The sequence below is a fragment of the Pithys albifrons genome, chromosome 22 (assembly GCF_047495875.1).
Source record: "Pithys albifrons albifrons isolate INPA30051 chromosome 22, PitAlb_v1, whole genome shotgun sequence".
Taxonomy (NCBI): domain Eukaryota; kingdom Metazoa; phylum Chordata; class Aves; order Passeriformes; family Thamnophilidae; genus Pithys; species Pithys albifrons.
In genome coordinates this window covers 7,551,361-7,578,094 of record NC_092479.1, presented here as the reverse complement: position 1 = coordinate 7,578,094, position 26,734 = coordinate 7,551,361, and the positions used below count along the sequence as shown (strand labels likewise).

Here is a 26,734-nt window from a genome sequence, read left to right as displayed (position 1 = left end):
CCTCAGTGAGCTGAGCAAGGGGCCTGCAGAGAGGACAGTGGATCTTTGTGGAGGCACAACAGCCTCTGGTCTTCTAATTTTGGGTTGAATTTCCCTGTTGAGCACACAGGTGTCTTTGGTGTGTGTGATTTTTGGTTTGGCTGCTGAGCAAGAGATGACAGAGTGCAATCCAAAGATCTTGCCTCTGGGTGGATGCTCCTTTATTTAGCTTTAAAACACGGTGTAAACAGAAGTTATGAATATCAGCTGTTTTCCTGAGATCGAAATACCTGCACCGTGCTGTGTTTATGCACTTAAGAACTAAATATGCATCATTTCTTTGGGAAAAATACTCTCTCTTCTGATAGTAAAATCTTTCTCTCCAAATTAAATGCTGCTGGGACTTACCTCAGAGACTAAAAAAGCTGAGCTCTGTTAATGTTAGGAGACAAAATGAGTGCAGTGTGAGCTTTCAGCATAAACTTCTGTTTAATTTTAGATTGAGGTTTAGATAAACAATTTTATTCTTGCCTCATTAATGCTTAATCTTGTGTTACATAATGCACAATATTGGCTTCCTGAGTAGCTCTTAAATATAGTGCAAATGTGTAGTAGCTGAAAGGTCAGTGCAGTCACCATATGTGCAGGCTGGCAAGGTGTCTGTCCCCTCTGTGTGCTCCTCCTGGCAGCTCAGCCTCAGGAATATTTGTGCAAACCTCCCCTGAGCAGCTGAAAGGTAAAGATTCTCCCTCGACACAATTGTTCAAATAGCAGTTTCCCTTTGATCAGAAGAGGGGGATAATTAGATGAATATCTCTTGGTCCGTTAGTATAAAGTGATTACTTAGCCCTACACTGGCTTTTTAATATTTGCATTTAGTGGTGAGGCTTGTTTGGAGCAGTGGCTGTGGCTGTGGCTTTATCACTGCTCTCCTTTCCCCGAGGAAATCTGTTTTATTTGATGCCATATTCCCCTAATGATGGGATATTAATACAGTGCACAGGCAAGGCACATTATTTCCCGACTTGTCTTTGCTGCAGGAGCATTCAGAAAGGGACCAGCTCTGGAAGCCTTTTCTGTTTGAAAGCTGAACCTTTTTCTTTAATAACTTGTTCTAGCCTGGCTTCAGCCAGAGCTGAAATTTTCCATTAGAGCTTGAAGCTCCTGCCAACATAAACAGCCACTGCTTCTTTCATTTCATCCCTCTCGCTGCTGCTGCTGCTTCCAGAGCGTGGCTGGTGCTCTCACAGGGTTTGTGCCTGTTCAAACAGCCACTCTGGGCTTCACATTTTTCCAGTGATAGCCTGAGACTTTTTTTCTTTAGCCATAGCAAATGTCCTCCCAGGCTTCAGTCCAGGTAGAGAAAGGGGCAGGGGCAGCAGCTTGGCTGCTTTTCCTGTGTAAGTGAAACCACCGAGTCATTTGCATAACAAACTCTTCTGGAGGGAACACGCTGCTTTTTTTCTTTCTTTTTTTTTTTTTGGCTGTTTTTGTGGGCTGTGGTAGCTGGTGGAGGAAGAACACTGCATTAATGTTTGACTTCAAGGTAAGGCAGTGCTGAGGCAGCTCCCAGCCCTGCAGTTCCTGCTGCTCACCAGGGGCACAGTGAGCAGAGCCAAAGAATGTAATGAAATGCTGAGCTCAGATGGAGATATTCTGCATTTAAGTGGCTCTGAGCTGAAAGCTGTTTACAAAGGGATGTTCAATATATGTGTTCACTGTGATTTGGTTTTAGAAGTTTAACTGTTAAACTTATTGCAAATGTCAGCCTTTTATTGGATAATAAAGCAGAAGGTTTGGAAGGGTCTTGCAAGAGACAGAAAGCTTTAACTCCCATGCACTGTGTTGTCTCAGGCTCTCAACCTGATTGCAGGTGTTCAGGTGGGCAGAGCTGCCAGCTGTGCCCTGCAGTGCAAGGCTGGGCCCCAGTTCAGGTGGGCAGAGCTGCCAGCTGTGCCCTGCAGTGCAAGGCTGGGCCCCAGTTCAGGTGGGCAGAGCTGCCAGCTGTGCCCTGCAGTGCAAGGCTGGGCCCCAGTTCAGGTGGGCAGAGCTGCCAGCTGTGCCCTGCAGTGCAAGGCTGGGCCCCAGTTCAGGTGGGCAGAGCTGCCAGCTGTGCCCTGCAGTGCAAGGCTGGGCCCCAGTTCAGCCCCAGGGGGTTATACCACATAAATATCTTCCTTTCATTCCTGTTCCCTGAGTTTCTTCTGGCTGAACACACCCTGGAGGTGCCCATGGCCTGGCTCTGGATTCCCTGCTGTGGGAACAGCCCTTGGCATGGCCTGATCCTGCCCAGGGCCTGGTGCCACCAGTGTGTGGGCACTGATTAATGACTGGCTCCATCTTCCAAAATCCAAACCACCATTTCCATACCTGCCTGTCCCAATTTCACCTAAACCAAGTGAAACCAAGGAAAGAAAGTACTTCATGTGCTCTGTTTCTGTTTTAAATCTCTAAAGCTTTCTCTTAAGAGAGTAAGAGGATTAATTTTCAATTGTATTGTTTTACTTTTGTACTCCAAAGGTAATTTACAGTGTCATCAGCTCAAAAGCTGGGCTGTTATTTGAGTTTCTTACTAAGAAACCATCATAAATGAAGAACATAAAACCAGAAGGTGTATTCACTGTGCCAGCTGGACTCTGGAATTGAGTTTAGCATGGGCAATAAATCAGCTCTGCACTCTAGTGGCTCTTTTTTTATTATTTTACATTACAAGATTGGAACTCATTGTTTATTTTTCTCTGAAGGTTTAGAGGTAGGTAGGAGTAAAATATTGTTGCAAGTAAAAGAGAGGCATTAGGCAATTGCATTGAGTTCTGTCAGAGAGCCAAAAAGAACAATCTCTGTTTTGTAGGGAAAGGTCTGTAGTCAAAGATACAAGCCAAGATTATTTGGGTAATGGACACAACATTGTCTGAGTCTTCTCAGCAACTGAGAGAACACAGTTCTGTGGCTCACCAGAGCTCTGGTGCACTGCATTTTCCTTACCTCCTGTTTATAATTCACCATCCTAAGGAATTCTGGTTGTTTATTTTCTTCCTGTGAGTTCTTTTTTGTGTCAGTGCTGAAGGGTGTTTGTGACTCTGGTTAAAATGCTTTTGTTCATCAACAGCTGTGTATTTATTCTGTATTTTGCTTTCCCTATGAGAAGAAAACAGCTTCTCTTCCTGTGTGGCTGTTGTCAGGTTGTATCAAATACTCAGACATCAACCCTGAGGTCCTGTGAATCACAGGTACATGAAATAGGTACCTGTTACAGAATATTTTCAGGGTTGACTGTCCCAGCCTGGCAAGATCCTTTCCCACAACTGCCACACATCAAACCCTTCATGTGGGTTGTTCTCCATCCAGTTGGTGACTGAGGATGTGACTGAAACATGAAAATGGCTTTTAGAAAGGCAGAAATAAGCAACTGATACAAGCAACAGTGATGTTTGTGGGACATCCTGCCCTAGAAAAGGGCTAAGGGTGTAAAATTTGGGTAACTCCCTGAAGAAATGGATCTGTATAATCCTGCTTGGGGTCTGATTTTTGAAATGGCTTAATAGAGAAATACTCTCCAGGTAATCCTCTCTGGGTACTCACTGTGTGTACTTACAGTGTGTGTGAGAGAGAGATTACAGTTCCAAAAGGCATTGCAGCAGATTGCTTTGAATTTGCAAGTTCAAGAAGTAAATAAATATAAATAGCTTGGACTTGTTGGGAGTCACGTTACAGGAGGAGGGTCAGAGTGATCTGGAGAGCTGCAAAGCAGTTTTGGGTTCCTTAGCACAGACACACATGAAATCAGAGCTCAGGTTGTGTGGGGCTCAGTCAAGCAGCCATTTGGGGCAAAGGATTGTGCAGTAGGTGAAAAAAAAGAGTCATCTGTTGGCAGAGAGTGAACTGTTCTTTGGCTGTGCCTTCCCTGCCACGCTGAGCATGAAATGAACTTTCTTCTCACACAGCAGCTCATTGGCCTTAATTGTCCCCTCTGCCCCAGATGGTACAGTGAGAGCTGGAGGTGCTGCTTTCCTGTGGCCCAGGAGCAGCCCCCAATCCATTCCTCACTCCTAAACATCCTGGGATGTGCTGCTGCTCTGAGTGTGTGAGAGAACAAGCCCCTCAGCTCCAGGAGACAGATGCACCCAGTTTGCCAGTTTGGTTTGGAAGCAGCAGTGCTTGATTACTGGGGAGGGGGTTGTTGTTTATTTTTTTTCATGCCAAGGAAGAGTCCCAGGAATTGCACAGATTGTAGAACAGACTGAGAATGGGGAGTTAAAAATAGAGGCTGTGCCATAGGGGAAGGTAAGGCAGTTTGTGGGTAGAGCTGGCTCTGTAAGCCTGAGAAACATTTAACATCACACGCTGCAACCTCCTCCCTCTGCCTTTGTTCTGTTTCTCCTTTCTGTTTTGTATCTGACAGAAGGAATGTGTAGGGATGGAATTCAGACTGTCAGGAGGATTTTGCAAGGATGTGCCCACCTTTTGTGCCTTTCCTTGGAGTTAAAGGGGCTCTTCCTGTGCCTCTGGCCCAGGAGGGACCATGTTCTGCTGCTGCAGCATCACCTGTTCTGCAGGAAAGAACCTCAGCCCACCTTCCCTTCCTGCTTTCAGGCTGGTTAAGAAGGTACAGGGAGTGTTGAGAAATCAATGCAGATTCCACAGCAAACCTTTGCTTCTTGCCTCCCTTATTTATCTTTTTTTTAAATCCTAGAATGTTGACAGGCATTTCCTTCCAATTTAGCTCTTTCAAGATTGAATTTGCCAATTCCTCTTTTCCTTGCAAAGGTGAACCTGGAATCTCTCTCTGTTGGGGAGATGTAAATGAGCAAGCTGCTTTCCTGAGTAATCACTCTCATTTTGGAACTTGGAGTCTTAAAAATCAGACAGAGTGTTACAGGATTGATAACAAAATCACAAATGCTGACGGTGCTGCTGGTTGGGAAATCCTTCCTGGCTCTGTCCTCTGGTTTAAGGAACATTGGCAGGGAATGGTGTTTATTTTACACCACCAAACTCTGGTACAGCAGGAAGAAATCTGGCATTAAAAAGGTGCTGATAAGTACTTTTATTGCCATGGTGAAATAGTCTGTTCTTGGGTGGAACAGTTGAGTTGATCCTCTCCTCCCCCTCCCCAGACACACTTTCTGGGCTCACTTTTCCCTCCCAAGTGCCCCTGACACAAACTGAGTTATTTTGTCTGATGCCTCCAGACCCTGAGCTTTAAAGAGAGGAGAGGAACATTCCAGGTTATAAACCAGCTCTTTGCTCCTGCAACCTGAGAAGCCCTCCCTGTTGTTAAACTCCAAGCCTGCTTTGTGCCTGTTGTGTAAAGCACCAGGACATCCCTCAGGAACTCTGGATTTATTTTGTTAACTCTGCCCTTCTCTGTGGTTCACAAACCTCCAATGGTCTGTGAAGCTCCAAGATTTTTGAGTTGAACAGTAGTAGTTTTAAGAACCTTCTCTGCTACATGAAGGGCTTAACACTTTGCACATGCTGAGTTTTGGGCTTCATGGAGAGCTGACCTCCTACAAATGCAGTTTGTGAAGATCCATCCTGGGCCAGGGCTGGTTAATGCTGTTGTGAAATAGAGGGAGGGAAAAATGTAATGAAAACTCTGGGCTCGAGGCCAGCAAGGAAGATCTGATACAGTGAACGTGTTTCTGTTGCCCTTTGTTACTGTTGAGTTTGATTAGCTTTGTTTCTGCTAAGTTTAATTACAGTTCTTTTTTCATTTTTATGGCTGTGGAGAGGATCTTTGCCAAAGCTTTAAGTCTTTCATTACCTGAATTGCAGTCAGAGGGGAACTGGGGAAATAAATGATGGCATCTCCCCAAAGGAAAACCAAAAGAAACCCCATTAAACTCCAAACCCAGCCCTTTTCTCTCTCCCTGCCCCTGTTCCTGCAGCCCTATGGCTGTTCCTTTCCATTATTTTCCCTTCCCTGAAGTTTCTTTCAGGGTGAATAGTGAATTTATGTATACCCAGCCAGCCCTTCCTGCCCAGCTTTCCTTCCCTGAGTCCCAGGAATACAGTTGGGTTGAACAGGGGCTTAGAAACTGCAAGAACACAATTTACAGAAATAGGAGGGTTTTGGTTTGGACTCTGGTTTTGTTCTGCAAAACCCTTTGCATGTTGAGATGTGATTTTAAAAAGTGCCATAAATCTTTCACATTGGGGTGCTTAAAGAGCACATAAAAAAAGCATTTATCCTAATTCCCACTGGTAAATGAGATCCAGAATGTAGAATAACTCTGTGGGTTGTATAACTGGACCTTCACCTTGTTACAGAGAAGTGACATGGACAAAGGCCTCCCACCTTCAGTGCTGTGTTAAACTTGTATTGATTTAACAATTCCAGCTCATGTTCTTATTCTGTGGCATTTGATGGGATAGATTTTTTTTCTTGTTGTTGTTGCCTGGCTATAGAAGAACATTCTTTCTTTTGTGAGCTTGAGAGCTTCTAAAAAGAATTTGTCTGCTCACTGTGGGCATAAAAATCTCCTCCCTACCTGCCCCTTATTTATTATCTCTTAAGATTAGTAGTCCTTTTATTTCTTAGAAATCTGTGTGTCTCAAACTTGTAAGACTTTCCAAAATGATTCAAATTATTTTCAGCTTGAGAATAAAAAGGAGGAAACTAAAATGTTGTTAAATTTGAACAATCAGGGAGTTGTAACCCAAAGGTGGCCAAGAGATCGTTGGGAATTGTGCATATACTTTGAGAAAGGTTTATTTAATGGGTTTGTGGCTACTGCAGGGACAAATGGATGTTGGGAGCTGCTTTTCCCCACTTCCCTGAATATTTTCCCCTGGAGAACATTAATAGTGTCCTGAAGACAATTCCATGGGATTGTTCTGTGTGTGCTGGAAACCACCTTTCCATTTCCCACCTCATCCAGTCCCTATTTGTGGTCCTGATCATCCCCTGTTTACACAACCCAGAGTCAGGAGTGCCATGCTGGCATTTACAGATTGCCACTGCCGAGGTTTCATTGCTTCAGCAATTAAATAATGTGTAACAAATCCCTCTGAATCACCACTGATTAACTACTTTTATATTTATGTCTGTGCCAAACCCGCATTAAGTTTTTGGATGTCTTTGAATTGCTGAAGTTCTGCTTTGACCTTTTCAAGGGAGTTTACATAGAAGAGAGAGGGGAAATGTTTAAAACTGGGTTTCTCATTGTGTTTGGCTGCTTTAGTTGTCATCTCAGAGCTGCAAATGTGGATGGGATCCTGCAGGCTGTGGATAAACAGCTTTTCTGGTGCTCTGTTTCTCACTCCATAAAGGTCATATTGAAATGAGGGGGAGAAAAACCCAGAACAACATAACAGAAAAATCCCAGACTAGTGGAGGCTTCATAACTTAGGAATAAGAAATCCTTTGGGCTGCTGTTTTTTCAGATATTTTTCAGATATTCTCTGCTCTCCTTCAATGCTGAGCAGAGCCCATTGAGTAACTCACCTCCAAACACTCTGCTCTCAGTCTCCAGCTTCTGTAACCTCATTGTAGTTGTAGTTGTAATGCTCTCTGGGCAGCAGGGACCATCAGGAGGAGGTTTATTATTAGGTTCTTTATTTGGGTTAATGTCTGCAGTTGAATTCTCTGCAGACTGAGCAGTGCAGGAGGAAACCCAGAGCATGGGCTTGGCTGGGTCTGGTTTGCTCTGACATTGAGACTTCATGGCTGGTTGTCCCCAGGTGCAAGGGCAGGGCTGGAGGGACCTGAGCTCTTGGGTACCAGTTCCCTGAGATCATCCATCTGCTTTTATTCCTCTTCTCTCCCACTTCCCAAGGTCACCTTCACCTGCAGGGTAGAGTGGGGATTTCCATTCTGAGCAGTTTTTCCAGGGCAGCAGGAGAGCAGCTGACCTGCTGCCAGCACTTTGGTGCTCTGTGTTATTTTATTTTGCCTTGTCTCCATCCTAATGAGTGTTGACGTGGCTCACTCCCAGGCTGCTGATTCCTGCAGCTCTGCTCCCCAGGGATCTGAGTTAGCCAGGGGGTGTCTGCTCTGGGACATGCAAATCCTGAAAAAATCCATTGCAGGTACCTGGATCTGTGATGTGCACCCAGTGATTTATTCCTGAATGGATCCAAAGCCCTTTGCAGGAGGAGTGGTGGGAGCAGGAGCTGCAGCTCCTCCTGCCCTGGGCCCTCCTGCCTGGCCAGGCTCGTGGGGCTGCAAGTTTTCCTAAGCCTGGTGAGTAACCAAACCACAGTCCAAAGTGGCCAGTGAACCACAGCAAGGGCTTTGTTGGTCTGTTTGACAATTAGTGTGGTTTCAATTATGGGACCACTGGGTGTGATGGATTAGGGAAACAGGAGTAACAGAAAACCTGTCCTGCTGCTTTGTGTCTCTGGGCTTTCCTGAGGGGAGCAGCAGCTTGTGCTGAGTAGGGGAATGCCAGATAAGGCCTGTGTGGCTTGAAATACAAAGCAATACCAAAATAAATGCATACAACTACTATAAGAACTTCTTAAATTCTGTTGTATGATATTCACTTATTTCCACTTGTAATGATTTGGATTTCCACAGTTGCTGGGGGGATTTCTGCCTAGTTGAGCTCTCATTGTTGGATGTTCCTCTGCTCAGAGTAACTGCTGTGATTGTAAGGAAACCATTTGTATTAGTTGTGGATTTGTTAGATTTGGAATTTATTAGGTTTTGATGTTTTGGGGGTTTTTAATTTTTTTAATTTGCAAAGGGTGTTTCTTTCCTTCTGCTCCCTCATCTCCTGTACTCTTTGAATGTTCTGTTTCTCCACCTTCAGCTTTAGATCAGTCTACCCATTTGACAGAAGTTTGAGCTTTTGCAGTGTTTCTCTCCTCTGTACCACTGAGGAGGAGAGGCCAGAGCAGGACACTGAGGCAGCTCAGCATCTTTGGGGTTTACATGGAAGAGGAGAAGTGGATTTAGGCTCCTTGAGATGCTCTGCTCCCCCAGCTGCTGTTTGCTCCTGGGGATGCTGCTCAGCTCTGCTGTCACTGAGGCTTCAGACCAAATATGAGCCAGTGAGTTGGAAGGGAAGAATTCCCCATCTCAGCTCTGCAAAGCCCCTTCCTGCCTCACTCACAGCTGCCTGCTGTGCACAGCCTGCACTCCTCAGGCTCTGAGCTGTTGAGGATATTTTTACATGGTATAAAATAAGCAGTGTAAAAATTCTTACATGCCCGAGTTGACTGTCAGGTGTTTGTTGAGCCTCTTGAGTGTGTTTGTCTATGAAAGATTCATGGAACATTTTAAAGAGCTGGCAGTGCTGCTGTGAAAAACATCACTATAGAAAAATTCCACTGAGTGATTCCAGTTTTTTAGTGCATCCTTTTCTGGGTTTTTCCTTTTAGTTTTATCACCAGCACCATTTGTATTAAAACATCTGCCTTGATTTGCTGCTTTTGTTTTATTCCCACCCAAAGGTGCCACTTTGTGTCCCATTTGCTTGGTAGCAGCTACAGGGAGCAGTGGATAGACCCAGGGAATCCTGGTTATCCTGGTTATCCTCAGTGCCTGTGGAATGGGCTGAATTCCAGGCTGTGATTTCACACCTGAGGCCTGAGCAAAAGACATAGAAATAAACAGAAATTACTCATTTACCTTACAAACAATACCTGCAAGGATGGACCAGAAGTAAATGGTGTGTCTTAGCAATGTTTCTGTGATTAGTTTAATGAGAGGGTCAACCAGGAGAGCTGGAATTCCTTAGAGAATGTTATGTGAGACACTCAGAGCATCCCCTGTGCTTACATGTGGGTAGCTCAGCATAGTAAAGTGATATTTTTAACAGAGAAAAGTGTTTGTGGTCTGTCTTCCATGTGCCACAAGGCTTCTTTTCCAGAATTGTGTAATGTCTCAAGTCCTGCTCTACTGCAGGGTCTGTGCCTTGGTTGGGTCATTGGATGGATTTGTGATCACAGCTTGAGTCTGTGGGGTTTTGATGCTTGGACTTTTCCCAAGGCTGTGACATAGGGGGTGTGTGGTGGGTAGAACAGGGTGCTGGCAGCTCAGAAATTGGACAAACAGATGGGGAAGAGTTAAGAGGAAGAGAAAGGCTGTGGTGATGCTGTGATGTGGCTGTTGAGTAAGTGGAGGTGATGAATTGTGTGAAGCAGCAGCCGCCTGGCAGGGCTGAGGGGGCTGTCACTGCACTGTGTGGCTCCTAATTGATGGAGGGATGCACACAGAGCTGAGAGCGTGCTCAGGTTAGTGAATATTTCATATGGGAAACACAGGGATTCTGCTTTTAGAGAGCCTGCAAGGATACCAACCACAAAGAACCTCTTTCTAGCACTTGGTAAGAGCTTCCCTTCTGTGCCTGTTGGACCAAACCGAGTGATGTGTCGTGACTGTGAGTGTGCCAAGTCACTGCTCTGATGGGGCAGCTGAGGAAGCTCACGAGGCTCCAGGGCCAGCACAAGGTGCTGCCCATGGGTCAGGGCAGTCACAGAATTTCAGACTTTTCCGAGCTGGAAGGGACCCACAAGGATCATCGAGTCCAACTATTAAGTCAATGGCCCACACAGGGGATTGAACTCATGACCTTGGGATTATTACAACCAAGTCCCTGCTATCAGTGCAGACTGAGGGATGGATTGATGTGGAGAAGGATCTGATGTGCTGGTGAGTGAAAAATCAGGTGTCTGATCCAGCAGTGTAAATACCTCCAAGTGAGCTTTGCTTTCCTTCAAAGGAGGAGTCCAACAGGTATTGCTGTAACATCTTCTTCCCTGTTGTTTTGAAGTTGCCCACTCTAAGTGCTTCCCTTTTGGTTCCTGACACCTCAGTGCTGTGTTGAACACAAGCTCTAATTAAACTGATCACTGCTGTGCCTGGTGGTGGGCACTGCCATGCTGGGCCTGTGAGACGTGGGGCAGGGACTTGGTGTGTCACATTCCCTGCCTTTGGAACACCTGAGCAGTCAGTCAGACTCCATGTTTCCAAGGCCCAGTTTATATGTGTTATATATATCACTATTTATATATTGAATTTGTAACTATCAATATATAGTTCTGCATATCTAATGAGGCAGCAAAGGAAGCATCTTAGTCTCCAGAAGATCATTGACTGGGTACCAATGACATTTTATTCCTCTTTATCAAAGCTGTCTCAGTCTGTCCTTACCTTGGAGAAGGGCTCAGGAAGGCAGGTGGGGACAACACCAGCCCAGACCTATGAAGAGGAAAATAAACCTGCCTTTGTTTACAGGAGGGAATTGAGCTTTCCTTGGGTAGTAAAGTGAATGCAGAGAGACGTGTTTCAGGGGGCAGAAGGGCAGCTCTAAACGGGTTGTCAGGCTGTGGGGAGGAAAATGCTGTGAAGTGGCAGCTGGTAGAGGAACGGGGCAGTGCCAGGCTGGCAGAGGAACACTGCAGTGCCAGGCTGGCAGAGGAGCAGGGCAATGCCAGGCTGGCAGAGGAGCAGGGCAGTGCCAGGCTGGCAGAGGAACACGGCAGTGCCAGGCTGGCAGAGGAACACTGCAATGCCAGGCTGGCAGAGGAGCAGGGCAGTGCCAGGCTGGCAGAGGAACACGGCAGTGCCAGGCTGGCAGAGGAGCAGGGCAGTGCCAGGCTGGCAGAGGAGCAGGGCAGTGCCAGGCTGGCAGAGGAACAGGGCAGTGCCAGGCTGGCAGAGGAACACGGCAGTGCCAGGCTGGCAGAGGAGCAGGGCAATGCCAGGCTGGCAGAGGAGCAGGGCAGTGCCAGGCTGGCAGCTCTCCTGGGACACGTGCACTCCTCTCCTGTGGCACAGGAATGCAGGGCCAGAGCACCCAAAGATCTGCTGTCACAGGCAGCCATGGCTCAGATCCCTTTCATGGACAGCTCAGACTTCACATTAGAGCTCCTGAGGTCTGTGGCCAGTTGTACTTTTGCAGTGCTGCCCTTCAGCCTTTCTGGCTGCCCTGTCTCTCTGCTGAGTGACTGCCCATGGAGCTGCCACTCGGGATAATGGGACATATGTCCTGTTAGGAGCTGTCGGTCCCAGAGCTGCAGCTGCTTTTGGCATCCAGTGGGGCACAAGCTGAAATCTGCCCAGCTTGTGAGAAGTAGCTGTGGGAAGGTTCACTGGCCTGGTGGTGGGAATCAGAGCTCTTGGGTTTCTGGGGTCACTTGATTTTTGTGTGGATGGAAAAGTGCTGGTGCCTTAATTTCCTTCACGCTGCTCTTCTTGCCTGCCCCGCTCTCAGGTCAACATCCCTGCAGTGGAGATGACAGAAAGGTAGAACTGAGCCTGCTGTTCAGTGCCCCTCACAGCACAGACTGAGACAGTGACACATTTTAATTGAGCTCCCTTGGTCACAGGAGCTGGGGCAGCTGTGTCACCTGTCCCACAGCCCTGCAGTGGCCATGGACAGGGTGACAGGATTAATGGCAGCAGCTCATTTCATCCCTGAACTCACCACAGTACAATTAGCAAGTCCTCAGCAGTCAGAGCCTTTGGTCGTGCCCCAAATTATTGGTGCTTTTTTTTTCTTACCCCTATTTGTGAGGATCAAATTCACTTTCCACTTGGATTAATCCTTGCTAGAGACACCAGGGCAGAAGAGAACTGTAGAGAGTTAGTAATTTCTTTCACTTCTGAGCTCACTGTGTAGGTATTACAGGGAGCTACAATGAATTGCTCTTCCTAATACTGCTTTACAACTCCCAGCATTGTCTTCTGGTTAAGTTTTGCTTGCTAAGGATTTTTCCTGACAGAAAGAATTTGAGGCTGGAGGGAAGCAACAATAAGTGAGGGCTAAGCAGCTTACGTGGCAGTTCTTTTTGGCTGGGGGTTGTTGCTTGATGTTCTGCTTCAATATTCCCCTTTCCCTGTATTGCTCTGATAAACAGGAAAACACTTAAATGCCCCTCAACCCTCCACAGTTAATCCAGAAAATCTACTGGTTTAGAGGCCTGTTCTTGGGGAGCAGTAAAAGGAAAACAGCTGTTCAGGGAGCAGATCTGAGAGGAGCAGAGTCTGTTCAAAATCAGGGCTTAGTGACAGGGACTCTGCATGAGTTTGGGAGTTGGTTGCTTTGGCCATAACTCAGCCTGGAAGGTGGAACAGGAGCCCATCCTCCCTAACCTCTGTTAGTGCAGAGTTTCCAGGGATAAGCTGAGGGTTTGTGGGAGTTCAGTTGATACTTTCCAGGTGTAAAAGGGATGGGTTTCTTCCTCCATGTGGCTTGTTCAGATGTTGGACATCTTGTGCTAGTGATTTTTATTAAGAGGTCAAAATCTGTCTGTCTTCAGCACAGAATCTGGAGGGGGTGATGGTTTTCCTCATGGAATAACCAGGTGTGAGAACTTCTTATAAAAACGGACTGAAAATTACTGTTTCCAGGGGATTACAGCTTCCCATTCCTCGTTAGCAGTGAGGGTGATTTTCCAAAGTTTCTCTCCATAATTCTCAGTATTTTCTGATTGCTAAAAGGCAGCAGCTCCCCCACAGGTCACGAGCTGCAGAGGGAGGGAGAGGGCACTTTTGACAGGCCAGGCTTTGTGTGATTCAGCACAGATGTGTTTGCAAAACCTCAAACATCTGCTGCAGGGAAGTGTGGAATGCAGGTCAGTGGTCAGACACATCAGGAGCCCAAAGGGTGCTGCTTGTGGAAACGTTGCATTGCTGGGGGTTGTCACAGCACTGGGTGGACCTTCAATTCTGATTTTATATTTAAATAAAAGCAGGTACAGGTACAGGTTGAGAAACAAATGGCTAATTCTTCATCACCTTTGAGCTCTTCTTGCCCTGTTAAAAATGGAAAATCTGATCAAAATTTCAGAATTTCCATTTGTTTATTTAAATGGTTTTGTTTCCTTGGTTTTGTGGTACGTTTTCATCTCAGTGCCCACTCCTTGCCCAGGAAGGAAAGAGCTGGGACTGGGATTTGGTGCAGTGCAAGTCAGCTGTGCTCTTAATCCAGAGGCAAAATCCCACTCTCCAAAGGAATCAGGGGGAATAAAACCTGTTTGACATGGGAGGACTCCTACTGAGAATGAAATCAGATTGCAGTAATGGAGCATGGCAAGAATCAGATTTGGTTTGAAAGGTGGTAACAGAAGATACTGTGACTTTGGGAAGCCATGGGCCAGAGTCATGCAAGGAACCAAACAGAAGCACCGGCTCTAATTAACAGGAAAACACTCCTTGGTGGCCCATAAAACATTGGAGGATTTACACATTTGACTATTGCAGAGAGGCTACAATGGGCTGGGGGTTGGAACTTCTTGCCAGACCATCCAAGGTGCCCCAGAAGTGTTGAGTGCTGGTGTGTGCCCACCCTGAAATGCTGTGCCCACTCACGGACCAGCTGATGACTCAAACTGGGGCTGGAAAGGTCACTGGGAACTTCTCAGTTAAGTGTTAGAGGCTCCAGTGGCTTCTCAGGTGAGGGAAACCAGGAACATGCACTGCAGAAAGAGAGAGCATTTCCCCTTTTCAGATCAATAAGATGCCATCCCCCTTATCCCTGTGGGAATTTCCAGCTGGACAGAAGAGTAATTCCCTGAGCTTTGGGATCCTTGTCTGGTTTAGCTGTTGAGGAGTGTGAGTGTTGTGGGTATTTTATTGCCCCTCCCCAGTGTTTTAGTGGGAATCAAAGTCAGCATTTTCCATCAGCCCTTGAGTTGTTGTCTGTGAGACACACCAGTGCTGGAGAGTTGGGCTCTGCTGGAATGGAAGAGGTGGTGGCAGTGCCAGGGCAGGGGCTGGAGGGCAAAGTTAAATTACTGGGGCTAAAAGTGGTTGAGGCAGATCAGGTTTTCTAACCTCTGAAATTCAGATAATGTAAGTTGGAAAGGGGGAGCTGAGGAGACAGCAAAGCCTTGACAAACATGTGTAAGGCACTCAGGTTCTTCACCAGCACAGATTTGATAACCTCGTGGTTGATCAAGCCCCAGAGATCCCTGTGGGATGTTCCTGGTGACCCTGGCAGTGCTTACCCCTCCTGGAGAACCAGCCCTGACACTGCTGCAGGCAGGCTCTGATAATTACTGATGGATGCAGCCAGCAGTGTGTGGGTTCCTCCGGGGATTGGGAACTCTGTTGATTAACAAAGAGGAGTCTCTGGAGGAAGAAGCCGTAATTACAAAAGCTTTCTTCTCACTCTGGCATGAGGTGCAGCTGCAGGGAGGGTCGGCAGCTCTTAACTCTGGCTGAGGCTGAAAACAATGCCCCAGTGTGCTGTGCATTTGTTGTGCAGGACTGTTAAAGCTGGTACTTAAATCCCTAAAAATGGGAGGAAAAAAAGAATTGTTTGCATAGAGCAGATAGCGAGGGTAAGTTCCATAAAATGTTAATTATCTTATTTCCTACCAGTCTATTCAGCCTTAATTACAAACACTGGGGAAGATGAACCAATACACTACATGGAAATGGTGAGATGGATGTGGCACAGAGACGTGGTGCTGGTGGTTTTTCCAAGGCTCTGTGACAAGAATATTTAGATTTCCCTGTGGTTTGCTAAAACCCAACAGTCGAGTGGCAGGAGTGAAACAGGGGTGTCCAGTTGTAAGAAAAAGCAGCTTGTATGGAGGGCAAAAGGAACTGCTGAACACTCAGCTCAGCCAGTGCTGTGCTAAATAAGGATGGATAAGCCTGTCCTGTAGGCCTGGGTGGGAATTCTGCAGGAATTTCTGAGCCTGTCACTGCTGGAGCTGCTCACAGACTTTGAGGTTAATCAGCACAGTTGTACTTCCCACACAGCATCAGTCTTGGCCAAATTATAAATCTTCTGTCTCATTGTTTTCTCCACACTATAAAACTTCAAAAGGATGTGCTGAGACTTAATTTGTAAAACTTGATTGACTTTGTCATCAAATGGAAGATGCTGTGCAGTGGTTGTGTTGCTGTGTTACAGCAGATAATGTTTGTTTGGAAGGAAAGATTATTTACATCCAGCTTGTGGAGTTCTTTGCTTTTTTCTCCTGGCTTTGCAGTGACTCTTTTCTACTAATGATTGCATTACTCTGTGTCTCCTGCCACTTCCAGTCCCCATGCATAATTTTTATTAAAGAGTTGGGTTTAGTTTGCATTCACCCATTATATTGAAGAATTAGTAGTTAAGAAAGACAAATATATTGTCTTGGAGAATTACAGAAGCCATTTCTGTGTTTAGGTAATAAGCACAATGAAATTATTTTAGTCTCTTCACTGCTGGAGGAACTTTGGAGTGAAATCTCCAAGCTTATTTTAGCACTTTTAGAAGTGCCACAGCTCTCTAAGGACTTGTGGCATCTTAGGCCTGTGTCAGCTCTAAAAGAAAAGATCATTTGTAGGAGAGAGAAGCTTGGTCTTCCTCTGGTCTGCAGAGAACTAACCAGTACTCATTTAACAGAGACAATTAGAAAGCACAAAGCTGTATCTGATCACAGGTTTTTTCCACAGCCAAATGAAATGCAGAAGATGCAGACTGTGCCTGGGCTGAGTTCCCAGGAAATGCTCTGCCTGTTCCTGTATTGGGAGTAAATCAACAGCAGAAAAACCCAAGGAGTGAGCCTGAGTTTCTTACACACCTGTCTCCTCTTTGGATTCCCACTTGGCCAGGAGTTTCAAATCAAAAAATCAAGCCAGGGAGCTTAACCTTGCTGTGTGCAGAGTAAGGAAACAGGATTAGGGCAGCCAATCTTCTCCTGAAAGTGTAGATAGAGTTCTTAGCAGAGACCATGGAGAGAGGGCTGTACTGCCACCCAGAAGATAACAGATGACCAGAGGAGCTGCCAGGTGAAATGCCTGCACCTGTGAAACATGCCAGGGATCTGAGACCTGCAGGGTATTCCTTAGAGAGCATCCCACGATTTTTAATGCTGGTTTTTGTAGTGCTAAGTAAAATATTGCTTGGTTTTTAAAAGCCTCTCTTAAAATCTCAGTAATGTGTTAGATTATGCAGGATTGCTGTGCACCCAAGGTGGACATTAATCAGTGCTGCTGAACAAGCTGCTGAGACTTTACTGCTTAATTGGAGCATGTGCAAACCTATTTGTCATGGTTGGCAGAGGCACTGAGAGTGAGCTTTGAGCTGTGGCAATGCCCGAGATCAGCTCTGGGAGCTGCTCACAGCTGCTCTTCTGCTGCATTTCTTAGTCCTTTGACTTGTTCAGACCAGTTCCAGATTTCCTCTGGCTGGGTATGGGCTTGTTAGAAAGAGTAGCCATGGAATCCTTAAGGTTGGAAAAGCCCTCTGAGATCGAGTCCAGCCATGAACCCAGCACTGTGTTTGTTCACCATGTCCTCAAGTGTCACTTCCAGGTGTTTTTGGAACACTTCCAGGGATGATGATTCCACCACTGCCCTGGGTAGCCTCTTCTTCGAGCAGCTTTGGGGTGTGAGGTGTGTGATGGCAGGGCCAGATGCCTTCAGTTCTGTCTCCCAGTCCAACAGTGCATGGCAACATTCTGGGCTATTCTGTAGAGTTTAGGGCAACAACCTGGTGGTGCCAGATGGACACACTGGTCTGTACTGGGGTGTGTTACCCAAAACTGTGTGTTCTTGCCCCACCCCACGGCACACAGGCCCTGGAGCAGATGTGGCCAAGGCTGTGTCAGAGGCAGTGAAGGAGGGAAGTGCTGGAGACTGTTTTACTGCACGACTTTACAGGAGCATTAGCTAAATTGAGTTGACTTAATAAAATCTTGATGCATTCCAGAAAGATTGTGAATTCATTAAGGCCACAGCTGGACAATCTGTTCCTCTCTGCTCTGCCACGACTGGTTTACAGCCATTGAGGAGTGTTGTCATTTACCTTTTCGGTTCAATTACTGTAAAGCTATTCCCCACCCCCATGATTTTTTTTTTCCTCTGGCAGAGCTCGGCTCTGGGGAAATTAAACAGCAATTATTATGTTTGCTCACTCTGTTATACCCTAACAGATACTTGAAGGTAAGTTGATGTGTGTGATTGGCTTCCACAGGAGCAGCGCTGCTGTCAGAACCTCTCCCAGCCAGAAATGCACACACAGCCCTAATCCTTTGTTTACCCAAGGCAAGACTAAACACAAACACCGAGCACAGCTTGTGTGTTTTACATTTGAAAACTGCTGATAAGGAGGAGGAAACGGGGACCTGCAGGTTTCCTGGCGCCCGTGTGGGTCTGAGGGTGTGGAGTTAGCGAGGATGCCCTGGTGGGGTGGGATGTGGTTTGGGGAGCCTGGTTGAGCTGCAGAAACATATGGGTGAGAGTGGTGGGTGAAAACAGTGGGAGAGGTAAGAGAAAGGTGCCACATGGCAAGGAGTACATCCCTTCCTCAAGCAGCAGTGCTGGGCTGGGGAGGATGAGAGTGTGGGACAATCCAAGGTAGTGTCAGCTCTGAATTGGAGAAAAGGTCTCACTCCTGCAAGAGGGATCTGAACCACGTCTTTCCCTTCAAAAATAATCCCTAGAACAGAACTAAAAGGAGAGAAAGTGTGACTTTTTTATATGCACCGACAATAGGGGGTGAAATGGCCTTGGCAGAGATTGGAGTCGAGAGCTCCGGATGCATTTTGGAATTGGTGGAAGCTGAACTGTGGTTTTTAGGGAAGAACATACCCCTCTGTCTTGGGAGACCAGTGGTGGGAGAGTAGGTGTTCTCAGGGAAATGTGGCATTAGAAGCCTGGATAATGTGTCTCATTTTGCTTTATATGTATTTCCTAATTCCATGGGACAGTTAATCAGATGTAAACATGGAAAAGTGGAGTTGTGTTTGCAGAAGAAAGAGGTGGTGATGTATCAAGTGAAGGTGTTACCATGAACAGGAACTGAGAAGTGAGTCTTGGGAGAGAAATGAACCTTCTCCCCACACTGATGGAAGAGAAAAAGCTGGTCCTTGATGGACTTGATCGGGGAGGACATTAACAGCATCTTTCTTGGATGTGGCACAGTACAGGAATTAGAGCTGCTTGTTTGAGGGGTGCTCAGGTAGATGTGTGGGTTGTTTTACTGGGATTTTCCTTCTAATATACTGGATTTACTGGTCAGTGATACAAATGGACAGTTACTGTGTCAGCAACACAGGTCTGCATTATCACATCATCAGCCAGAGACCTCAGCAAGGCAGTGGCTTCCTCAGGGGTCTCACCTTTCCATGGTGGATCTCACTGGGAATGGCATTCTAAGCTGAAGGAGCCCAATGCTGCAGTGAAGGATGGCTCAGGATGGCTCAGTCTGCTCTAACTGGGGGATTTCAGCGTGTACGTTCCAGCAATCCCCAGCACAGAGCACTTCAGAGGAGACATCCAGAGTGTTCTGGGCGAGGACTGTTCCAGGACATGGATCTGCCACCAACTGGGAGCAGCTCCCAGCCCTCCCCAGTTAACCAGCCCAGCCTGTCTGTGCTGGCAATTACAGCTCAGAGATGTGGGATGTGTTGACTGCGAGACCTTGTGGCGAGGTGAGGTGAGATCACCAGGAACAAAATGATCATTACAGGCCGTTCATGTCAGAGCGTTCATGCTTTTCTGTTTGCTTGCAAGCAGAACCAGCAGCTAATTTGCAAGGCAGCCTTTTGTCCCGGGGCCTTTGATCGATGCTGGCCTGTGCTAATGTTTCAGGAGCCTATTGATTCCTGCAGCAGCTTTTGTTCCCGGGTTTGTGTGCCACGGCTTTCAGCAGCACGCACTCTGCATGTTTGATTAAAGTTCATTTGACTTCTTGCTGGAAGCTGGTTTTGCTCCCCGTTTGGAGAACCAAAGCTTCCCTGACTTACTCCTTTGTGCTCCAGCTTGTGCCACCCATGCAGCCGCCAGCGAGCTGGGGCTAATCCTGCCAGGCTCACTCCACTCCAGCGTTTAATCCCTTGGGTAGACAATGTCACGGGAGGTAGCCAGGTGGCTAATAAGATCTGGCATGGAATTCTTTCACTGTCGTACCTGTCTGGCCTGTTTGTAACATCTACCTGAAGGGAAGTTCTGGCCAGGTGGGGGTTGGTCTCTTCTCCCAGGCACTCAGCAATAGGACAAGGGGGCACGATGGGCTCAAGCTCTGCCAGGGGAAATTGAAGTTGGAGATCAGGAAAAAATTCTTTGCAGAGAGAGTGCTCAGGGTTTGGAATGGGCTGCCCAGAGAGGGGGTGGATTCCCCCATCCCTGGAGGTTTTTAACCTGAGCTTGGCCGTGGCACTGAGTGCCATGATCTGGTAAAGGGACTGGAGTTGGACCAAGGGTTGGACTTGATGATCCGGGAGGTCTTTTCCAACCCAATCCATTCTATGATTCTGTGGATGTGGCACTGAGTGAGAATCCACCATGTCTTGATCCAACCCCACTGTGATCACCAGCCCAGGGCACTCTGTGGAGTTGGATCAAGGATTGGACTTGATGATCTCAGAGGTCTTTTCCAACCCAATCCATTCTGTGATTCTCTGATGGTGGATTCCCCATCCCTGGAGGTGTTTAAGGTGACACTGGCCGTGGCACTGAGTGCCATGATCTGGTAAAGGGACTGGAGTTGGATCAAGGGTTGGACTTGATGATCTCAGAGGTCTTTTCCAACCCAACCCATTCTATGATTGTGTGATCACTGTCCTCTGTGTGTGCTGCTTCCTCTCTGACTGAGTCATTTGCTGAGTGTTGTAGCTCTGCAGTCTGACCATGAATGTGAAGTACAGAACGTTCTTTAGTCATTTAATCTCTCCAGATTTCACAGTTGGGTTAAAACCAGTTGTTGAATAAATAGACTTTTACTTCACCTTTATCTGTGTGCATTTGTGACTGCACTTTTGGGTGGGTCTCAGGGGAAAAAGGCATTGTGATCATGAAGTCAGCATTTTTAATAACTATACACCATTTCTTTTTTAAAGTTTGGTTTATGATGTGAGTTGTTAAACTTCCCTTGGGACCTGGTGGCTTTGCAATGTGTAAATCGAGCTCAAATAGGTTCCCATTCCCTATTTTATGATGGGAGGAGAACAGATTGGTTTGCACTCTGCTGTTGCCAGGTGTCAGAGGAGACATTAATTCACTGACATAAAGACAGGGGATTTACCGACTTGCTCCTTGGTGCTGACACCTCGGATTTGATATAAATTAATTTATAGGTAAAAAGTGGCTGTTTTATTTGCAAAAGCCTCTGCCTTGCATTGCATCAGCTTTTGTGCAGAGCTGTGCCTGCCTCTGGCACTGGGCATATCATGTCCCAGTTGGACAAACAGTTGGGCAGGGTGGACTTTGAGCCCACTCAGTGCACTCAGGGAAATGGTATTTCCAAAGCAAACACGTGCAGTGGAACAGGCTCTGGGGTCAGAACTCTCTGTTCCTCCCAGTCTGACACAGCTTGGGTACTCATTGCCAGCCACTTTTAGAGTCTCTTCAGGGAACACTTATTTTAAAATACTTTTATTAGTAGGGCTTTTGTCTTTCAGAATCAACAGTTGTAGATAATGTTTTACCCACCTGCTCCTTCCTTCTCCTCCTCAATTATCATTCTGTTATTTTAATCTATAATACATGAATATTGTTCAGGTCCATGCTGGGGCTCAGGAGCATCATCACAGTCTGTATCAGCTCAGATTGAGAATTATTTATTCTGCCTGTTGCCAGAAATCACAGTTGTGGTTGTGTTCTTTTTTAGAGGTTTCTATTTTTAATTCAGGCCTTGTAAAATTCTTAGGCATCTTAAATATCAGCAGTTAATTGCCTGGAACAGCATCCTCTCCTTTTGTCTTTGGAGTGTTTCAGTGGTACAGGTATTAGTTGTAATGGCTGGTTTGGGGCCCTTGGGAGGGTTTGGATTCAGGGTGGGGCGTTATTAGAGTTAACTCGGTGCTCTGCCCTGAGCAGGGGCTGCAGGATTTCCCCACGGAGGGAGCAGGCTGAGGTTATTTGATCACATAAAACACAGTTCAAAGAAACCCTTTTTGTGGGCAATTCAGGTATGTTTGTTCTGATGTTGATTTTTTTCAAGGGGCTGGTTAGAACGTCTCGGTTTTTCTCTTGCAACTTGAAAGCAACAACACCTTTTACCTCAGAGGCAGAGAAGTCGCCAGGAAATGATGGGGTTTCAAAGTAAGAGAAAAGAGATTAAAACCACATGCTGTTCTTTGGTTCAGCATTACATCCCCAGTTTGAATGGCAGCTGCTTCACTTCTTGAATGTAAGCCAGATTCATTATGCTGTGAAATTATCACTCATTTCTCTAGGTGTGCTCTTTTAACTGCTTAATTAATTTAGATGTGGGCATATATATTCAAATTAAAACACGATTTACTGTAGTAGGGCTGTGTTATGGTTATAGACTTGTTGTTGAACACGTTTCTGTTCTGACTTTCAGCTTCTTACACAGGAATATTGAAAAATAACCTGTACGTGGAGTGCAGGTTGACAAAATGGCAGGATGTGTTTGGGTAGAGCCTCGTTCTCTCTGTGGACACCAGAGGGTTGTGGTTCTCTCTGTGGACACCGAGGGCAGCTCGGGGTGGTTGTTCTCAGAGCTCTGCTGAGCAGAGCAGGGCAGAGGTGTCACAGGATGCTGACAGTGAGACAAGGGCACCCTCTTCTGAATCATCCCTGGGACCAGCAGTGCAGGTGGAGCCTGGATCTGTGTTTCCTCTTCTAATCAAGGAGTGAAAACCCACTTATTTACTTCTTCTCCTCCCCTGCAAAAAACCAAACAGAAAATAACAAGGATTTTCTTTTTTCCATCTTCCTTAAACAGTTCTTTTGTCTTGCTGAAATCCATCCCAGAAAAACACAGAGCAGGAGGGAGGAGGAAAGCTGACAAGTCAGATCTGCATGTCCCTCTAACATCCTCCTGGTGTGTTTGCAGGGAGAACTAATCACCTTCTATTACTACTGGAAGAAAACCCCCGAAGCGGCGAGTTCCCGAGCGCACCGGCGGCACCGCAGACAGGCCGTGTTCCGCAGGATCAAAACCCGCACCGCCTCCACTCCAGTCAACACTCCTTCCAGGCCCCCCTCCAGTGAATTCTGTAAGTGGGAGCTAAAAGCAATGCATTTATCTTTGTCTAAGTGCAGGCAGCAAGAGCAGCGTAATGGTGCTGTACCTTCAAGGGAATGAAGCAAGGAAATGGAGTTCAGGCAGTTGCCCTCTCCTGTTCCCGCACCATTATGCTGGAATGTGGAAGGCGGCTTTGATCACCAAGGGCTTTGTGCAGTTCTTACACATAAAAGCATCCTGTAAGGATGGAAATATTGCCCTGGTATTGAATTTCCCTACTCCTTTCTTGGTGTTACATTTTCTCCAGGCTTATTACAGTAATGGGAATTCACGAAGAGAAGGAAGTCGTGCATCCCTCTGGAAGGAAATACCTTCCATCCTTCCTGGGTGACCCACACCTTGTGCTGGACCTCAGACTGTGTGCTCTGTCTTAGAGTATCTTGGGAAAACACTGGCCTTGCCTGGAGCAGAGTGTCCAAACAAAGAGCAGTTCCCCAAATCAGTGACATGCTGCATTGCAAAGGGCTGTGATCAGCAACATCCATATGGAGATAGAAACTTTTATCCTTATATAAAAGGCTTCATTACCCTCTGAGGTTGAAGTCTTTCTGTGGACTAAACCCAGCACATTTTACATGCCTTGCAAAGAGAAGTGACTGTGGGGGAGATGGAGGATGTGGTGAGCAGGCAGGACAGAGAATTCTGGAGAGGGGAGTAGTGAGGTAGTAAGAAAGGGCTGTTAGTTTTTCCTTGCTGGATTTATTGCTGGTTTCTGTGTACACAGAAGGGAGGATCTGGACTCTGCAGCTCAACCCAAGATACTCAGCATGTCAGAGAGCTGGTGGTTGGAAGGACCTGTCCATATGGGTCTGACTGCAGGATAAGATTAAAAACCATTTCAGTGAAAGAAAGCAAGTGCTAGCCCAGGGTCAGCTTTGCAGTCAGGGTTTAAACACCTGCAGGAATTACTGTAGGAATTATGGTGGTGCTGGCCATTAAATGGGGCCCTGTGTTAATTTGAAGGGTAACGAGTTGTTGACAAATGTTGATGAATCCTGTAGAATCCATAAGCTGTAACCTGCATGTACCAAACATCCTCTTGGAACCTTTAGAAAAACAGGATTCTTGCATCAAGGTCTTCTCTTCTAATTAAAGATTTGAACAGAAGAAGCCAGAGGGCTTTCTGCTTGTGACAAATTACAGGCCTGTTCTGTTGTGAATTTATAGTGGCGGTGCTTGAAGAATGCAGCACTCTCAGAAAGAAAGGATTTACTCCTGAGTTGTTGAGAAGATGAGATACAGTTTTTGTGGTGTCTGCAGATTCTCAGTGGTTTAGATGCTGCCTCTTTTTTTACAAGGCTCACAGCCTTGTAATCTGCTAATTTGCTGTGTAGTGTTTGCCACAAAGGGAAGGGACCCTTTCCACATCCTCCTCTTCTTCAAAACTTGGGTTTGCAAGGTGAGTTTGCCACGGGTTGAAGCTCTCTGAGGCTTGAGTAAGGATTGGAAAGTGGTAGTATCCTTTAGTGCCTCTCATTCAGAGGAATCACAACATAGTTTTCAAACAAATCTATTACATGTAAGCACCTACTCCTGGTTAAATACAGCCAGTGTCTAACAGAGCGTGGCTCTGGTCCTCAGCTGGGCTGGAAGATGAAGTCTGGAGGCAAAGTACAAAACAGAAAAGCCACCACAGTGTCTGTTCATGAAATCTAGTAAAGTAGGTTTTAAGTATAGAGTATTAGATTTTAAATTTGACCAGGTTCTAGAGATAAACCTCTTTTCTCTTGAAAATTGTGTTTTTGGAGCACAGCCTTTCGAGCTCACCGTGAATGGTATTTGAATGGCAACTTCTTTGGAAACATACTGTGTACTGAATGAGGTTCTCTGAGTTCCAGACACATGCCTGGAATCCTCCTTTAACCTGTAGACTGATGAGGTCTGGCCTTGCTTAGTTTGAAAAATGAGAAATAATGGCTGTGCAAGGCAGGGTCCTTGTAGGGAGTCACAAACCATTTTTATTAATGGTTATTTTAACCAAGTAGGAAGAAATAGAAAATCCTGCTGAGTGTTTATTTTCCCTTTTCCTCTCTTTCCCTTGTTCTTTCCCTGTTCAGTGGACCTGAGCTCGGCCAGTGAGGATGACTTTGACAGCGAGGACAGCGAGCAGGAGCTGAAGGGCTACGCCTGCCGCCACTGCTTCACCACCAGTATGTCCCAGTTCACTGCTGGCTCTCCCTTCTACTGCCTCTTCCATGTGGGCTCATTCAAGCCAGAGCACTTTGTGTGCTTGTTCAGCTGTTCAGAAAAATATGGGGTTGAATCAGCTAAAATAAGCAGCATTCCTGGCAGGGTTAATCAGGCTTTGCCAGTGCAAATTAATATTGCAGTGACAAAGGAGGACCCTGGGGTAGGCATTTGTACAGGAGTAAATCTACATAATCCACAGTCTATGTAATCAATTTGTGATGTAATGAATCAATACTGGGCTGTGACTGTCACACACAAAACTTCTTTATGCTGCACCAAATCTCTTTTACATTAGCCCCTGTTCCTGTGGGTGTTCTGAAGGTTGTCTCCTATTTGGGCACATGCACAGCATGAAAGTGTGAGCCCCAAAACAGGGAAGGAAATGAGAGGTTCAGAGCTCACTTCTCCCTCAGAAACCACAACTCTGGAGAATAACAGCTGCCTGGTAGCTCACAGGCAGAGCAGATCAAAACTGTAGTTTGTAAAATAAATCCAGTGTTGGAGATGCAGACTGGAACAGGGCAGAGTTCTCCAGAAACTCCTCCAGCTTTGTTACCCATAGAAAAGCAGTCACTTTTCTAACTGTAGCTTTTTTAATAACCCATTGTGGTGGTTGTGGGGCTGTGGTACTGTGTGTGTTGCTGACTGGTGCTCTCCTGCCCAAGCCTCCAAGGACTGGCACCACGGCGGGCGGGAGAACATCCTGCTCTGCACCGACTGCCGCATCCACTTCAAGAAGTACGGGGAGCTGCCACCCATCGAGAAGCCAGTGGACCCTCCACCCTTTATGTTCAAGCCTGTCAAGGAGGAAGATGATGGGCTCAGTGGGAAGCATAGCATGAGGACACGGCGGAGTCGAGGCTCGGTAGGTTTAACCCTCCTCTGCTGGTGGGAAAGGCTGGACACTCCTGAACTGACCATCTGGTTGCACAGAACCACACAGAAAACTCTGAGCTGGAGGAGACCTACAAGGCTCACCCAGTACAGCTCTTAAGTGAATGGCCCATAACGGGGATTGAACCCATGACCTTGGCATTTTTAGCACCAAGTTTTAACCAGCTGAGCTGATCACACTTGGGCTGTGCCTGCTGCTGCATTTCTGTGTGAGCTTTGCTGAGGCTGAGGCTTTCTTTGGAAAAAGGGGCTGAAATGTCTCTGCAAGCTCTAATCCAACTTGTTATTTCCATGTTTGTAATGACTGGCAGTGGACTGACATCATAAGGGGGCACTTGACAGTGTGTTACAGAATTCTGTATTAGTACATGTCCTCCTTCCAGCTGGATCCTGTCAGAGTTAAGCCCTTGGGAAGAGTTTTAAAAAATTAGATGCTGTTCATGTGGTCTCCTCATATTACTGGAGTTAAAATCTCTTCCCTGCAGAGGACTCTGCTTTGCCTCTGTGATTGGTGTGCTCTGTCACCGAGTTGTTACTCGGGGTGAAACGCTGGGAGCCTTCCTGTGAGCACATCACTTGAGAGAGCTCTGACAGCAGCTCTGGCTAATTTAATCTTTGATTTGGGTTTGGCTGATTGAAAGCAGCAGATAGATTTCTTTTCCTTGCCCTCCCCTCTCTTTCTTTGTGATCATGATGACATAACCACTGATTCTAAATCTCTTGTGAGGCTCCACTCTCGGGCAGTGTTGGCTCTATTGCTTTTATGGTAGCCAGTCATC

At 46.4% G+C, this 26,734-nt stretch overlaps 1 protein-coding gene across 6 annotated transcripts in view; it reads left to right on the top strand.

Moving 5' to 3' along the window:
• The window catches only part of RERE (arginine-glutamic acid dipeptide repeats), a 206,495-nt gene that overhangs the window by 167,242 nt on the left and 12,519 nt on the right, over positions 1–26,734 (top strand). For all 6 annotated transcript variants that reach the window (XM_071575580.1, XM_071575576.1, XM_071575579.1 and 3 more), the window contains 3 exons: positions 22,680–22,842; positions 24,929–25,021; positions 25,727–25,926. In XM_071575580.1, coding sequence (XP_071431681.1) covers positions 22,680–22,842; positions 24,929–25,021; positions 25,727–25,926 — 456 coding nt within the window. The remainder of the gene's footprint in view (positions 1–22,679; positions 22,843–24,928; positions 25,022–25,726; positions 25,927–26,734) is intronic.